The 18,453-nt window shown below is 40.0% G+C and overlaps 3 protein-coding genes across 4 annotated transcripts in view; 1 reads left to right on the forward strand and 2 right to left on the reverse strand.

Annotated features, from left to right (window-relative positions):
* LOC106092094 (protein SPT2 homolog) overlaps positions 1 to 18,453 on the forward strand; it is a 312,016-nt gene that overhangs the window by 270,584 nt on the left and 22,979 nt on the right. The gene's annotated exons all lie outside the window — the stretch shown is intronic.
* LOC131997617 (uncharacterized) lies at positions 283 to 4,409 on the reverse strand. Its single transcript, XM_059368658.1, has 2 exons — positions 3,654 to 4,409; positions 283 to 3,447 (listed from the first exon to the last, which is right to left on the reverse strand). Exons 1-2 carry the CDS (start codon positions 4,407 to 4,409, stop codon positions 283 to 285), a joined length of 3,921 nt encoding a protein of 1,306 aa, XP_059224641.1.
* Positions 5,219 to 17,552, reverse strand: LOC106094510 (skin secretory protein xP2-like). Its single transcript, XM_059368661.1, has 3 exons — positions 17,424 to 17,552; positions 6,605 to 6,676; positions 5,219 to 6,502 (listed from the first exon to the last, which is right to left on the reverse strand). The coding sequence occupies exons 1-3, from the start codon at positions 17,550 to 17,552 to the stop codon at positions 5,219 to 5,221; spliced, it is 1,485 nt and encodes a 494-aa protein (XP_059224644.1).

The raw sequence follows: 18,453 nt of genomic DNA on the forward strand, positions 1-18,453 counted from the left end.
CATTGCGTTTGCAACACATCGAAATATTCATTTCTGACCCTATAAATACATATAGTAGTAGTAGTAGTAGTAGTAGTAGTAATCTTTATTTTCATTATTTTCTTTTTCAATACAATAATGTCTAAATAAACTTAAAATAAAATAAAAGCAATATATTAGCGTATTTCAGAGTTAATCCATCAAAATAAAGATTTACGGCTATGACTTCAAGTCGTCAGCCGGATTTAAAGAAACATTTTCAAAGCTGTGTTTAAGGGACATTTTAGTCTATGCTTAATAGTATTAGGCGTACTCGGTTAATATTAGCTTTCGGTATTGTAAGGCATTTTTGGTATATTTTATAAGATTATCCCAGTCTGCTACCTCTCTTCCATCTAAGATGCTAATTAATTCAGGTTCTGTCAGCGTCGGCCTGTGAAAGAAAAGCATGCGTTGGCTTCTTAGTATGGGACATACGGCAAGAAAATGGTATATTGACTCTCTCTCCCTCAAATTGCATAGCGTGCACAAATCGTTGTCAACCAAATTTAAGCCTCTTTGATTAGCATTGAGGTATATCAAATCGACCCGTGCTTTAAATATCCACGTAATGTCCTTAACTTTATATTCGCCATTTAGGTACAAACACCCTCTTGTGAAATCCAGGTTTTTATAAAACCGTGACCTGCTTTGTAAAGCTTTCTGCAGCAATCTTTGCTTGTTAGCTTGCGATAGTGAATCTATGATGGAATTAGTCATACTGTTCCATTCACCTTGCGTTATATTTCCAACCAATGGTTGCATATCCAGCTCATTTAGAATGTCGTTTAAAGCTTTCACCCAAAATATTTGTTTCTGGACCATTATAAGTGTAAGTTTATGCGGCAGTCTATCCCTTTTATATCTGTACAACGTACTAGATATATACTTCAAATGCAGTCCCAGTGTGTATAAATGACTTTCTTGTAAGTCTGTTTCCATATAGAGAGCATAATTTGGTGTAGAGTCTGGCAAATTAAGAACAGTTTTTAAGAAAAAACGCTGCAATTGGTCAACTTCTTCAAAATATTCATAGCCCCAGACCTGCGCTGCATACGACTGTACCGATCTGCAAACCGCCATGTACAAGTTCCATTTATCTTGCAGGGATATTTCGTCTTTCTTTAAGAAGTTTTTCCATGTTGCTTTTATAGCACTTTTAGCTTGTGTTGTCCGGGACTGAATATGCTTCAAGAACTTCATTTTGGGCGTTAGTACCACCCCTAAGTACTTATATTCTGATACCACTTCTAATGGTTCTGCATGGAAGAACCATTTATCCTGCTGTGATAGTCTTCCCCCGTTTCGGAATACCATGATTTTAGACTTCTCAGTGTTGACTATTAAGCTCCATTTTTTACAAAATTCTTCCAAGTTTGCTATCATTTGTTGCAGGGTAGTTGAATCCTCCGCTAAAATTACTATGTCGTCAGCATACAGCAGGGTTTTTATGTTTATGCCTTCTATATCTACACCTCCTTCCAGTGCATCGCTTAAGTCGTTTATATAAAGAGAAAATAATAATGGCGATAGTAAGCACCCTTGTTTTACACCAGATTCTGTATCAAAATAACCAGACAGCTCTTCTCCAGTCCACACTGCTGACTGAGTGTTTTGATAGACAGCTTCTATCATCTTTATAAATTTGAAAGAGATGCCAATCTGATTTAATTTGTAGAAAAGTAAGTTTCGTGAAATTTTGTCAAATGCCGCTCGAAAATCTACAAAAAACGCGTAAACCTTCTTCTTTTCCGCCAGCTTGATATTGACCATCGAGGCTAAATTATATATATTGTCCACCGTAGAATAGTTTTTTCGAAAACCTGCCTGGAATTCAACCAATATATTGTTTTCTTCAACCCATTGTCCCAGTCTATCATTTAGTACACCCATGAATATTTTAGCCACGGAATTCATAAAGGATATACCTCTATAATTCGATGCATCATCGAGTCTGCCTTTTTTATGAATAGGGAATATAACTGTTTTCTGAAATTCTTCCTCAATTTTGCCCTCGGTGTAGATCTTGTTGAAAATTGCTGCAAGCTGGGTCAGGAATTCATCAGTAGCATTTGAATAGAATTCATAGGGAATTCGGTCTTCACCTGGCGCCTTGTTCGGTTTTGTTTTGGCAAGGGTATACTTAATTTCCTCTAATGTTATGTCTTTATCTAGAATGTCGTTTACGATCAGTGCAGGTGCGTAATGAACTCTCAAAGACGATTGTTCCTGCCTGAGCAGTTCCATAAAATGGGTTCTAAGTATCTCTGCGGATAAAGTATGACTGATACGAAAGTCCTGGCCATTTAACTCTCTTACTAAACTCCACCATTCTTTTGCATTCGATGTATTATTTAGTTTCTCAGAGATATTGGCGTAGTACATTCTTTTAGATACTTCGCAAATGTCCTTATATCTTTTTTTTGCGCTCAAATATGCCTGTCTATCTGTTTCCGACGATGATTTCCGAAATTTCGATAAGATTTCAAATGTTTTCCTTCTTGCCCAGTAGCATCTATCATTAAACCACTTTTTCTGTGGTACGTACTGCTGCGCTTTGTTTTGCTGAACTGCCGATGCAACAATTGTATTTGTCATGTGCTTGAGACATGTTATATTGTTGGACATTAATTGTAAGCTCAGATTAGCGGTGAGGTTTTCCTGGTATTGCAATTTATGACTATCTTTCCAATGCAGCTTCGGTAGTAAATTGAGCCTATTTTGTGGGACTACTGTGTTGTTTAGCTTTAGGTTAAGAGTTATTGGCAAATGATCTGACCAGATTTTGTCTACCACCTTGAAGCTTTCCACATATTGAAGCATGTTTATGGATACTGAGCATATATCATTTACTGAGGTTCCGGTGTTGCTCAAATATGTAAAATTACCGTCCTCATCTCCTAATGTTTGGCCATTTAGAATTACCAGGTTATGTTCATTGCAGTAGTCGATATACCTTCGTCCATTCGTATTTAATTCTTTATCTTTAGACTTTCTCGGCCCAGTACATGCGTGGAACGAATCTCTATATAGATCAACAATGCCTTGTTGTGATTCGCCTATTCTAACGTTTATATCACCTAGCACTATAAGGTTTTCGCATTTCATTTCTTCCATGAACAATTTTGCTAGGGCAAACTCTCGTATCCAGTCTGAGCCCCTTATATAGAGTGGAACTATCAACAGTTGAAAATTTTCTGTTATAATCTGTAATCCACAGAGTGTCTGATTAAGAATAAATGTATGCTTTATGCCTGCTTTATTTAAAGATTTTTTCACTCCTACGAATACTCCGCCGATAGCACGACCAAATCTATTTATTTTTATGGCATCTACCCAATATATTTCATACTCGGGGAAGTATTTTTCGGTTTGAGATCTTTTTTGTGCTGTGATATGTGTTTCTATGAGGATAATGATTTCAAACTCCTTTAGATAGTTAAAAAAATTAGGGAACAAATATTTATTTGATACTCCGTTTACATTGTACGATATAATTTTAATTTCCATATTATTTTGTTTTTTCTTTGAGCTTTGTCTCCCTTGGAGATCATCTAGTTTTTTGACGCAATTTTTTCAAAAATATTATTGTAGAATGCTGTTGTCAGTTCATTCCCATATAATTCTTTTAATACGGACTCCCCCTCTTCTCGCCCACACATTAATTTTCTTTCGCTGTTCCAATAGAACCACTTGTTATTGATGTTTAATTTATCATCTCTAACTACGATTTTATGTTTTCTTGATTCTTCGAGAATTGACTTTCTTATGAGCAGCATAGCTATCTTGTTTCTCTGCCTTCTAGGGTTCAGATCTCTTTCAATTGAGATTGCAGACCCTGCTAAAGCTTTAGTATTTTTCAGAACCTCAACTACTGCATTTTCATTTGGGAACTCGGCTATTACAGTTTGCAATCCGTTTCGTTCATAAAGGGTTCTTGCCGAAGCTATAGGGGGGTTGATGTTTAGCATGTCATTACATATCTGTTTGACTATATTCAGAGCAGGCTTATCTTTTGAAATATTTTTAAAGACAAGCTTTGTGTTTTGTATTTGATGCTCCAACCATGCCACATTCCTGTCGCTTTCTTCCAGTTTGTTCTTGAGCAATTCCACTTCCTGTTTTAACTGAATATTTTCAGTCTTCAGATTGGCAATTTCAGAAGTTGCAAATGATATACCGGCTTTAACATCTTCCATATCTTGTTTGGTGGGCAGATTCTTAATTTTCTCTTCAAGTATATTATTCATAGTGAATTTCATAATTTCCATAAGTTCACTGACCTCCATACTACCAACAGGTTTCTTTGCCATGTTATTATTTTCTGGTGATGTTTCGCCTATCTTACGCTTTGTTTGTTGGGATGTGCTTGCAACAGGTGTGTTAGGCATATCTAGTGATTATTTATCCTGTAGCTTTAGATTTTTCTAATATGAAGTATACTTTAAGGCGCAATAATAATTGGTTCGAATGACTCAATTGTACTACAGATGTGGACTCGGATGATTAGTTGTGCGATTAGTCCTACAAATACATATATATATATATTTCGAATCGTCGTAAAATTCTAAGACAATTTAACGATGCCCGTCAGTCCGTCCGTGTGTCCGTCAGTTGTTGTCACGCTACAGTTTAAACGTCGCAAATCGGACCATATTTGGATATAGATCCAAATATACATCGATCTGCTGATTAGGGGTCTGAAGCCCGTAAAAACTTTGTTAATTACCCGATTTCGCTGAAATTTTTATCAGTTAATTATTTTAAACCTTCTGCTATCTGAACCAAAAATGGTTGAGATTGGACTATATTTAGATGTAGCTGCCGATCTGCCGATTAAGGGTCTGAATATAGTCTCATTCAGTTCATTTAACTTCTTCTTATTCATTATCTTTTGTTTGCCTACAACGAGATACCGTGCAAAGAACTTGCCAAAGCGATCCATGGTGGAGGGTATATAAGATTCGGTCCGGGTGAACCTAACTCGCTCTTGGTTATTTTCGTTGAGTTGTATTGGCAAATTTCACATTACTTTGCGAATGTGAAATTCAATATTTTGAAAGACACCCAATTAAATTTAAACAAATAAAAAAAAAACAGTGAATTTAAAAATTTCATTAACACTTATATTTAAAAAAAAAATCTTTGGGTAACTAACTAATGAACAAAAAATATGAAATGCTTAAAATAGTTTCATCATTTAGTAACGGTGACGGACGACAATGCGGCGGACGGTCTTGTAACGGTAACCATCATCACCATAGCTAGCGGTACCAGCAGAATCGGCAAAACCACCTGCAGAGGCACCACCGAAAGAACCAGATGAGGCACCAGCGGAAGCACCACCGAAACTGCCAGAAGAGGCACCGCCAAAGCTACCAGATGAGGAACCACCGAAAGCACCTGAGGAGGCACCACCGAAGCTGCCAGAGGAGGCAGGAGGAATGTAAGAGCTGGATGGAGCAGAGACAGCACCAGCAGATGCGCCAGAGAAGCCGCCGGAGGAGGCACCACCGAAGCTACCAGATGAAGCACCAGCTGAGGCACCGCTGAAACCGCCAGATGAGGCACCACCAAAGCTAGGAGCAGATACAGGGGGCAGGTAAGAGCTGGAAGGTGCTGAAACACCACCGAAAGAGCCCTCGGAAGCGCCACCGAAAGCACCAGATGAGGCACCACCGAAGCTACCGGATGAGGCACCACCGAAGCTGCCAGAAGAAGCACCAGCTGAGGCACCGCTGAATCCACCAGAAGATGAGCCACCGAAGCTAGGCCCAGATGCGGGGGGAAGGTATGAGCTGGATGGGGCAGATACTCCACCGAAGGAACCTTCAGAGGCACCACCGAAAGAACCACCAGAAGAAGCACCACTGAAACCACCAGCTGAAGCACCACCGAAAGCACCAGATGAGGCACCACTAAATCCGCCAGAAGAAGCACCGCCATAGCTAGGACCGGAGGCAGGAGGAAGATAAGAGCTGGAAGGTGCAGCTTGAGGAGCGAAGGATGGGGCTGGGGCAGCTTGAGGAGCGAAGGATGGGGCTGGGGCAGCTTGAGGAGCGAAAGATGGAGCTGGGGCAGCTTGAGGGGCGAAGGAAGGAGCTGGGGCTGGAGCATAAGAAGGAGCAGGAGCTGGGGCGGCTTGAGGGGCAAAAGATGGAGCTGGGGCAGGAGCGAAGGAAGGAGCTGGGGCTGGAGCAGCCTGTGGGGCGAAAACAGGTGCTGGTTCTGGAGCAAACGAAGGAGCTGGAGCAGCTTGAGGGGCAAAAGATGGAGCAGGAGCTGGAGCAGCTGCTGGCAGGTAACTGTTAGATGGGGTATCGGCTACAAAACCACTGGCACCAGCACCGAAACTTCCACCATGTCCACCATGACCGCCACCGAAACCACCACTTGGAGCAGGTTCATGATAGTTGTAGCCAGTCAATTCGGAAACATCGGCCATTACGCCGGCAACCAAAGCCAAAGACAAAATAAGGAATTTCTATAAAAGGGAGGCAAGATGAAGAAAAAAACCACACAATTTAGAGATGTTCATTTTCCGACGAAGACATTTTTAGTTTTTTTTGGTTTTCTTGAAACCTACCATTTTGTTGGATGGATTATTCTCTTGTTTCCTCTGATAGGTGATGGAGAACTGCTGCACTGGGTGTGATGTCTTCCGGTGACAATGGTTGATCTTTATATACCTTAAACTCACTTCTTGATCGATATGCAGCTCCGGTTACTAATTTTCAATTCAAATCGTATACAGCAACACCAATATTAGCGGAAGATACCACCGCTTGCTTAGCCACTCAGAGTGTTGGGCCACTTTGCCAATCTATTTTGGGTTTTTGATTTTGGGCCATTGCATATGAACAAATAGCAGCAAATATCGGCAAATATTCACTTGAAAGAAACAAATCAAAATTTATGTCTTTCTCGAGTTCTGTTACACATGGTCTTCGTCCTCGTTGCGTTGATTAAAGCGATCATCGATTTAATTTTTATATCTCCACCTAATTTCAGCCAAATAGTTGGATGCATTCGATGCTGTGTGTGCTTCGTGCAGTAGCGGTGATGTTCGTTTAATTGGCCATTAAGTCAAAATATTTGGTCTTCTTCTCCTTCTTAATATGCTGCCGATAGTCTATTTATGGCATAGGCCATTGCTTGCCCTAGATTATAATAACCTTCTAAGAAGGTCAGCTCTTTTCCTTTAGCCATTATGGAACAAAGCGTTTTTTTTTTAAGTAAAACAGCACAGACGAAAATGCTTAGATGACTCTATGGTTATTTACATTTAAACCATAGTTGGAGAAGGTAGGTATCGCATGACTTAACTGCGTTAAGGAAGTCTAAAATTCAGGATATTACAAGCAAGTCATCGCTTTAAACAAGTTTTACAAAATTGTTAAAAAAAAAACTTAGATAACAAGTGAAAAGTCGTTAAGTTCGGCCGGGCCGAACTTTGGATATCCACCACCTCGGGTATATATGTAAACCACCTTTCATCAAAATTCGGTGAAAATTACATACCTTGTGTCCCATAGCAGTTATATCGAAATATGTTCCGATTTGGACCAAATGCTAATAAGTACAGTAGCTTTATCTAAAAATAAACCGATCTGAACCATATACGACACGGATGTCGATAAGCCTAACATAAGTCACTGTGTCAAATTTCAGTGAAATCGGATTATAAATGCGCCTTTAATGGGCCCAAAACTTTAAATCGAGAGATCGGTCTATATGGCAGCTATATCCAAATCAGGGCCGATCTGAGCCAAATTGAAAGAAGATGTCGAAGGGCCAAACACAACACACTGTCCCAAATTTCATCATAATCGGATAATAAATGTGGCTTTAATGGGAATAAGACCCTAAATCCGAGGATCGGTTTTTATGGCAGCTATAACCAAATCTGAACCGATCTGGGCCAAATTGACGAAGGATGTCGAAGAGCCTAACACAACTCACTGTCCCAAATTTCAGCAAAATCGGATAATAAATGTGGCTTTTATGGGCCTAAGACTCTAAATCGGAGGATCGGTCTATATGGCAGCTATATCCAAATCTGGACCGATCTGGACCAAATTCACGAAGGTTGTCGAAGGGCATAACACAACACACTGTCCCAAATTTCAGCAAAATCGGATAATAAATGTGGCTTTTATGGGCCTTAGACCCTAAATTGGAGGACCGGTCTATATGACAGCTATATGCAAATCTGGACCGATTTGGGCCAAATTAACTAAGTATGTCGAAGAGCCTAACACAACTCACTGTCCCAAATTTCAGCAAAATCGGATAAAAAATGTGGCTTTTATGGGCCTAAGACCCTTAATCGGAGGACCGGTCTATATGGCAGCTATATCCAAATCTGGACCGATCTGGACCAAATTGACGAAGGATGTCGAAGGGCCTAACACAACTCACTGTCCCAAATTTCAGCAAAATCGGATAATAAATGTGGTTTTTGTGGGCCTAATACCCTAAATCGGCGGATCGGTCTATATGGGTGTTATACCAAGATATAGTCCGAGATAGCCCATCTTCGAACTTAAGCTGCTTATGAACAAATAATCCGTGCAAAGTTTCAGCTCAATATCTCTATTTTTAAAGACTGTAGCGTGATTTCAACAGACAAACCTGCGAATCGGTTAGACCCATATACCGATTCGGATCACACTCTGCACGGCTGTTGGAAGTTAAAACAGAAGTCTTTGGATGCAATTTCAGCCAAATTGGATTAAAATTGAGGCTTCAAGGGGCCCAATAAGTCAAATCCGGGGATCAGTTTTTATGGGTGCTATATTCGTTTATAGACGGCTTCGCATCATACTCGGCACGGGTGTTGGAAGTCAAAATAAAATTCTTTGGGCCAAATTTCAGCCAAATCGGATGAATATTGACGCTGCCAGGGCTCAAGTCAAACCGGGGATCGGTTTCTATGGGGGATATATCATTTTACAGACCGATGCGGATCACACTCTGCACGGATATTTAAAATCGAAACAGGATACATTGGGCAAAATTTCGAATGGAAAATTAGGCTGCCAGGGGCTCAAGAAGTCAAATCCGGGGATCGGTTTATATGGGGGATATATCATTTTACACACCGATTCGGATAATACTCAGAAAAGAAGTATTTGTGCCAAATTTCAGTCAAATCAGACCAAAATTCATGCCTCTAGGGTATCAAGAAGGCAAAACTAGGATCGGTTTATATGGGGGGATATATCCGATTATAGGCCAATTCAGATCATACTCTGTACGGATATTAAAGTCGAAACAGAATACATTGGGCCACATTTCAGCCAAATCGGATGAATGATACCAATAGCTATACTGACCTCCTTCTTGCTTCCTTTCAGTAATAGCCTCACGATCTGGATCCCCCCTTAGGATTTTCGCCGTCCTACCGACCGTTTCGCTGTTCAACAATGTTGCATGCGCATTCGTCGCCCACTCCCTTAACTCGGACTGCGTCGACCCGAAAGGCTTCGGGTTAACCAAGTTTATTGACGGCAGTCCTCTGGCCTTTACCGCTAAATCGTCTGCCCTTTCATTTCCCCTTACTCCGTTATGGCCCGGCACCCAAACGATGCGGATTTTGCCATCCTCAGAGAAGGCGTTAATCTCCTTCTTACACTGCAAGACTGTTCGTGACCTTACCGTCCTGATTGTTATTGCCCTTATGGCAATTTTACTGTCGCTAAAGATGTTCACACTCGACGTACTCGCGTTAGCACCACACCACTTCACCCATTCCGTTGTCCGCCTGCAGGACCGTATTATGGTAAAGCAGTCTAAAACAGATGTCACTCCCTGGGTTTTCAATGTAAACCCCCAGGCCCACTCTGTCCTCTAGCTTTGATCCATCCGTGTAACACGCACTATAATTGCGGCTTGTAAGTGCTCAAGAAGCCAAATCGTGAGATCGGTTTATATGCTAGCTATATCTAAATCTAAAGCTGCCCTATGGACCGAACTCCCGATCTACCGATATGAGGTATTGAGACCATAAAATATTCATTTATTACCCGAACTTGATGAAATTTGGTACAGTGTGTTCTAGTAGACCCCTACCCATTCCTGTCCAATATGGTCCAGATCGGACGATATTTGGATATAGCTGCCATATAGACCAATCTCCCGATATAGTGTTATGAGCCTATAAAAGGAACATTTTTATACCCTCCACCATAAGATGGGGGGTATACTAATATCGTCGTTCTGTTTATAACTACTCGAAATGTTCGTCTGAGACCCCATAAAGTATATATATTCTTAATCGTCGCGACATTTTATGTCGATCTAGCCATGTCCGTCCGTCCGTCTGTCTGTCGAAAGCACGCTAACTTCCAAAGGAGTAAAGCTAGCCGCTTGAAATTTTGCACAAATACTTCTAATTAGTGTAGGTCGGTTGGTATTGTAAATGGGCCATATCGGTCCATGTTTTGATATAGCTGCCATATAAACCGATCTTGGGTCTTGACTTCTTGAGCCTCTAGAGTGCGCAATTCTTATCCGATTGGAATGAAATTTTGCAGGACGTGTTTTGTTACGATATCCAACAACTTTGCCAAGTATGGTTCAAATCGGTCCATAACCTGATATAGCTGTCATATAAACCGATCTTGGGTCTTGACTTCTTGAGCCTCTAGAGTGCGCAATTCTTATCCGATTGGAATAAAATTTTGCACGACGTGTTTTGTTATGATATCCACCAACTTTGCCAAGTATGATTCAAATCGGTCCATAAACTGATATAGCTGCCATATAAACCGATCTTGGGTCTTGATTTCTTGAGCCTCTAGAGTGCGCAATTCTTATCCGATTGGAATGAAATTTTGCACGACGTGTTTTGTTATGATATCCAACAACTAGAGGTCGCAATTATTATCCGATTTGCCTGAAATTATGTACTACGGATCCTCTCATGACCATCAACATACGTGTTTGTTATGATCTGAATCGGTCTATAGCCCGATACAGCTTCCATATAAATCGATCTCTCTATTTTACTTCTTGAGCCCCCAAAGGGCGCAATTCTTATTCGAATTGGCTGATATTTTACACAGGTCTCCAACATGTAATAATATACTAATAGCAGAGCAAATCTTTTCTTATATCCTTTTTTGCCTAAGAAGAGATGCCGGGAGAAGAACTCGGCAAATGCGATCCATGGTGGAGGGTAAGGACATCTCACTGTCCTGAATTTCAGCGAAATCGGAAAATAAATGCGCCTTTTATGGGCCCAAGACCTTAAATCGAGAGATCGGACTATATGCTAGATATATCCAAATCTGGACCGATATGACCATCCTAACGCAACTCGCTGTCCCAAATTTCAGCAAAATCCGACAATAAATGCGGTTTTTATGGGCCCAAGACCTAAATCCGAGGGATCGGTCTATATGGCAGCTATATCCAAATCTGGATCAATGTGGGCCAAATCGAAGAAGGATACCGAATGGCCTAACACAAATTTCAGCAAAATCTGATTCCAAAATTGGTTTTTATCTGCCTCAGACATAAAATCGGCAGATCGGTCTATATGGGGGCTATATGAAGATATAGTGCAAAGTTTCAGTTCAATATAATAATTTTTAAAGAGTGGTGCGTGATATAAACAGACAGACGGACGGACAGAGGACGGGCATAGCTAGATCGTCTAAGATTTTTGCGACTATCAAGAATATGTAATTTTATTAGGTCGGAAATGAATATTTCGATGTGTTGCAAACGAAGGAGGGGGCGGACCCTCCCCCTTACCCTAATTTTCAGAAACGCCAGATCTCAGAGATGGGTGGTGCGATTTAAGCGAAATTTTGTGTGCTCTTATATAGTACCCTAAAAATAAAAATTTGATATCCAAATTTCGGATGCGGTACCTAGGGGGGCTGCCCCACCCTAAAACCTACCAAACATATATTTAGACCAATCACGACAATATGGGACTCAAATGAAAGGTATTTAGGATAAGAAGACATATCTGATAACCATTTGTCGAACCAAGTGCTAGGGGGACCACCCCAACCCCCAAAACACCCCTAAATCGGACATACTTACCGACCATGGCAATATGGGAGTCAAATGAAAAGTATTTGCGAGTAGAATCCGAATGTGATATCCAAATGTGGTACCACGTTTCTGGGGGTCCACCCCTTCCCCAAAAACACCCCCCAAACAGGACTTATTTACTGACCATGGGAATATGGGGCTTAAATAAAAGGTATTTGAGTGTATAATTAGAATCTGATATCCAAATATGAGACCAAGTGTTTGGGGGGGGGCCGCCTTTCCCCAAAAACCTCCCCCAAAGGGGACACATTTACGACCATAGCCACATGGGGCTCAAATGAAAGGCCTTTTGGAGTAAAGCACAAATCTGATCTCAATATTCGGGAAAAGTGTTTATGGGGCCACCCCACCACCACAACACCACCCAACCCCCAAAACATCCCTAAATTGGACATATTTACCGATCATGGCAATATTGGACTCAAGTGAAAGGTATTTGCGAGTAGAATACGAATCTGATATCCAAATGTGGGACCACGTTTCTGGGGGTGGACCCTTTCCCAAAACCCCCCCAAACAGGACTTTTTTACTGGCCATAGGAATATGGGGCTTAAATAAAAGGTATTTGAGTATAGAATTCGAATCTGATATCCAAATATGGAACCAAGTGTTTGGGGGGCCGCCTCTACCCAAAAACATCCCCCAAGGGGACAAATTTCGACCATAGCAATATGGGGCTCAAATGAAAGGTCTTTGGGAGTAAAGCACGGATCTGATATCAATATCCGGGAAAGTGTCTATGGGGCCACCCCACCCCCACAACACCACCCAAATAGGAAGTATATTTAAAAGTTTTTGGGAGTAGACCACATATCTGATATCAACATTAGGGAACAACTGTCTAGGAAACGTCCCACCACCATAACAACCCCCAAATAGGACGTATTTGCTCACCAAGACAATTTGGGTCTTTAAGAGAGTGGAACTAAAGATTTATAGTTTTTAGGGCCAATATCCCAAACCGGACATATTTGCTGACTTTTGCAATAAGAAGTTTAAATGAGATTAGAAAACGAATTTGATATCTAATTTTGAGGCCAATGGCAATATGGGGTTCAAATAAATGATACATATTTTCCGGGCTTAGTGTTTGGGGGACCACCCCGATCCCCAAAACACCCCTAAATCGGGCATATTTGCAGACCATGTCAATGTGGAGCTTAAATGAGAGGTATTGGGGGGTAGAGCAAAAATTGATACCGACTTTCGGGACCAATTTTCTGGCGGTCTACCCCTTTTCCGAAATACCCCACAAACGGCAATATTTTACTGACCATCGCAATATGGGCTCAAATAAAGGTATTTGGGAGTAGAATACGAATTTGATTTTCAAATGCAGGACCATGTATTTAAGGCATCACCCCTTCCCCAAAACACCCCCAAAGGGTAAAAATTTTTCGACCATGCCAATATTTGGCTTAAATGAAAGGTATTTGAGATTTGAAAACGAATTTGATAACCAATTTTGGGGCCATGTGTTTGGGGGACGCCTCATCGTGTAAACTCCCTTCAAAATCAATAGCAATATGGGGTTTAAATAAATGGTATTTGAGAGAAGAGCACGATGCTGATATTTTTCAGGACCGAGTGTCTGGGGGACCACATCACCACCGAAAACACCAATAAATCAGACAATCAGATATATGTGGAGCTTAAATGAAAGATATTGGGGGTAGAGCGAGAATTCATACCCATTTTCGGGACCAATTTTCTGGAGGGTATACCCCTTTCCCAAAATACCCCACAAACAGCAATTTTTTAGTGACCATCGCAATATGGGGCTCAAATAATGGTATTTGGGAGTAGAATACGAATTTGATATCCAAATGTAGGACCATGTATTTAGGGCATCATCCCTTTCCCAAAACACCCCTAAAGGGAAAAAATTTGTCGACCATGCCAATATGTGGCTCAAATGAAAGGTATTTTAGATTACAAAACGAATATGATAACCTATTTTGGGGCTATGTGTTTGGGGGACGCCTCATCCTGTAAACTCCATTTAAGCCAATGACAATATGGGGGTTTAAAAAATGTTATTTGAGAGAAGAGCCAGATGCTGATATGTTTTCAGGGCCAAGTATCTGGGGGACCACCTCTCCCCCGAAAACATACCTAAATCGGACATCATGAAAATATCGGGCTGAAATAAAGTATTTTAAGAATGGAGTACACCTTACATCCAAACTGAAGTTCGTAGATCATATGGGATTCAGATAAAGGCACTTATATTGTTAAACTGTTAGTCAAGCGATATACTAAAGGGTGATTTTTTTGAGGTTAGGATTTTCATGCATTAGTATTTGACAGATCACGTGGGATTTCAGACATGGTGTCAAAGAGAAAGATGCCCAGTATGCTTTGACATTTCATCATGAATAGACTTACTAACGAGCAACGCTTGCAAATCATTGAATTTTATTACCAAAATCAGTGTTCGGTTCGAAATGTGTTCATTCACCGTAACGTTGCGTCCAACAGCATCTTTGAAAAAATACGGTCCAATGATTCCACCAGCGTACAAACCACACCAAACAGTGCATTTTTCGGGATGCATGGGCAGTTCTTGAACGGCTTCTGGTTGCTCTTCACTCCAAATGCGGCAATTTTGCTTATTTACGTAGCCATTCAACCAGAAATGAGCCTCATCGCTGAACAAAATTTGTCAAAATTTGAACACATTTCGAACCGAACACTGATTTTGGTAATAAAATTCAATGATTTGCAAGCGTTGCTCGTTAGTAAGTCTATTCATCATGAAATGTCAAAGCATACTGAGCTTCTTTCTCTTTGACACCATGTCTGAAATCCCACGTGATCTGTCAAATACTAATGCATGAAAATCCTAACCTCAAAAAAATCACCCTTTATTTTCGTAGCATGGTATTTCACTAAAAGATCTTCAATTGTCGAAAATAAATATTCCAAGGAAACTTTTGCTCCATATTAAGTAATAGAAGGCGCAGCGGAGCGGGCCCGGGTCAGCTAGTTTTCTCTAAAAACAAAACTTGCTAAAATGTTTTTAAAAAGGCCAAGATTCAATGCATTTTCTCTAAAGATAAAATTTTAATGAAATTCATTGCAAGAATATCTGAGTTTACTGTAATTTTGCCATATGCATCAGACTTTTAAGGTACCGACTATAGCTTGACAACCAAGCAACAGCAGTTGCTTGCTGCAGATGTCGATGAACCATTTAATTTTTAAGTCTTAATGCTTAAGTCTCCACTGGTATTTGTCAATTAATTTCCAATTCATTTTAATTTGTTGTAGCTCTATTTAAATGTTTTGTGGTTATAAATACTCTGCATACATAGAGCCAAACACTTTGGAGAATTTTTACGCCAGCTTCAATGTTTCTCATGAATTTCAATTAGCAAAGTTCAGTAAGTTCATATCTTACCTTTAATTTATGACCGAAATTGTGATTTTAAATTAGCCAACTAGTTTCGCATTCGCATTCACCTTCTTCCAAATTCTCATTCTCCTTAGACAATGGCGTGCTAAGCAGTTCAGCGAATTTCTTCTTCATTACATATGGGCGTGCTTTGGAAATTTGAATCTCATAAAATCTTTTGTTATGCATTTTGCAAATACGTCACTAGTTTTAAGATAAAAATAAATGTTTAGATTTAAATCCAAAAACGAATTTTTAACTAACACGCGCTTGTTATGTCATCCTTTCGAAAATGTTTCGTTTATTTATGATAAGTAGTGTGGATCGTAAATTTTTCAATAAAACTACCATTAAAGAAATTTTTGGGACTGATTTTTATGCTAGTCTCTCTTACCGAAAGTTATAGGGGAAGATATATATTGGGTTGCCCAAAAAGCAATTGCGGATTTTTCTATTGTCGGCGTTGACAAATTTTTTCACAGCTTGTGACTCTGTAATTGCATTCTTTCTTCCGTCAGTTATCAGCTGTTACTTTTAGCTTGCTTTAGAAAAAAAGTTAAAAAAAGTATATTTGATTAAAGTTCATTCTAAGTTTTATTAAAAATGCATTTACTCTCTTTTAAAAAATCCGCAATTACTTTTTGGGCAACCCAATATATGTCTTCCTTGACAGTCGCTTTACGATGAAAATATAAAAAAAAAATCTTAATATTAACAAGTAAACAGCCGTTAAGTTCGTCTGGGCCGAACTTTGGATACCCACCACCTCGGTTATATGTAAACCACCTTTCATCAAAATCCGGTGAAAATTGCATATCTTATGTCCCGTAGCAGTTATATCGAAATATGTTTCGATTAGGACCAAATATTAATAAGTACAGTAGCTACATCTTAAAATAAGCCGATCTGAACCATATACAATACAGATGTCTAAAAACCTAACATAAGTTACTGTGTCGAATTTCAGTGAATTCGGATTATAAATGCGTCTTTTATGGGGCCAAGACTTTAAATCGAGATATGGGTCTACATGGCAGCTATATCCAAATCTGGACCGATTTAGGCCAAATTGAAGAAGGACGTCGAAGGACTGTCCCAAATTTCGGCGACATAGGACAATAAGTGCGCCTTTTATGAGCCCAAAACCTTAAATCGAGAAATCGGCAGCTATATCCAAATGTAAACCGATCAGCGCCAAATTAAAAAAGATGTCGATGGGCCTACGCCAACTCACAGTCCCAAATTTCATAAAAATCCGATAATAAGTGTGGCTTTTATGGGCCTAAGACCATAAATCGGAGGATCGGTCTAAATGAAAGCTATATCCAAATCTGGACCGATCTGTGCCATATTGCAGGAGTATGTCAAGGGGCTGAACCTAACTCACTGTTCCAAATTTCGGCGACATCGGACAATAAATCCGCCTTTTATGAGCCTAAGACCCTAAATCGGAGGATCGGTTTATATGACAGCTATATCCAAATCTGGACCGATCTGGGCCAATTTGACAAAGGATGTCGAAGAGTCTAACACAATTTACTGTCCCAAATTTCAGCAAAATCGGTTAATAAATGTGGCTTTTATGGGCCTAAGACCCTAAATCGGCGAATCGATTTATATGGGGGCTATATCAAGATATAGCCCGATATAGCCCATCTTCGAACTTAACCTAATTATGGACAAAAAAAGAAACTGTGAAAAGTTTCAGCTCAATATCTCAATTTTTAAAGACTGTAGCGTGATTTCAACAGGAAAACGGACAGATGGACGCACATGTCTAGATCGTCTTAGATTTTTACGCTGATCAAGAATATATATGGTCGGTAATGGATATTTCGATGTATTGCAAACGGAATGACAAAATGAATATACCCCCATCCTTCGGTGGTGGGTATAAAAATTGTTGAAGAAGTTTCCATTAAGTAGCAAGTATTACCTCAATGAGGGAATTTTCTATCAACTCCCACAGCGACTTGTTTTGTACATGGCTTAAACAATCATAAATGGAACTAGCAACGGCTATCGCTGAAAAATGTTTGGTGTGCTCGCCTGAATTCGTACTCATGGATTCAGCAACACTATGATGGTACCACAAATGAGGTATTTTGTGGGATTGTAAATGTGCCAAATCGGTCCATGTTTTGATATAGCTACCATATCTTCAATCTTGGGTCTTGAATCCTTGAGCTTTTAGGGCAAAATTTGTATCCGATTTGGCCGAAATTTTGCACGGGGTGTTTTGGTATCACCCCGTGCAAAATTGCAAATGGCTACATATGGGTTAAATCGGTCCATGTTTTGATGTAGCTGTCATATAAACCGATCTTAAATCCTGAATTCTTAAGCCACAAGAGGGCGCAATTCTTATCCTATATGGCATAAATTGTGCATATGGTGTATCACTTCCAAAAATCTTTGCTACATCGGTACATAACCGGATATTGCTACCGGATATTGCGGGATCTTGACTTCTTAGGCCTCTAGAGGGCGCAATTCTCATCCGACTTGGCCGAAATTGTGCATGAAGCGTTGTGTTATGACTTCCAGAAACTGTGCCAAGCATGGTTTAAATCGGTATATAACCTGATATTGCTGCCATATAAACCGATCTTGGATCTTGACTTCTTAGTCCTCTAGAGGGCGCAACTCATATCTGGTTTGGCTGAAATTTTGCTTGAAGTGGTTTTCTATGACTTCCAAAAACTATGCTAAGTATAGTTCAAATTGGTCCATTACCTGATATAGCTGCCATATAAACCGATCTGGGATCTTGACTTCTTAAGAACCTCAAAAGGCGCAATTCTTCTCCGATTTGACTGAAATTTGCATAAAATATTTTGTTATGACTTCCAAACAGCTGCGCCAAATATTGTTCAAATCGGTCCTCAACCTGTAATAGCTGCCATATAAACCGATCTTGGATCTTGGCTTCTTAAGCCTCTAGAGGGCGCAATTCATGAACGCCA

Source organism: Stomoxys calcitrans, chromosome 1, assembly GCF_963082655.1.
Source record: "Stomoxys calcitrans chromosome 1, idStoCalc2.1, whole genome shotgun sequence".
In the NCBI taxonomy this organism is placed as follows: Eukaryota; Metazoa; Arthropoda; class Insecta; order Diptera; family Muscidae; genus Stomoxys; species Stomoxys calcitrans.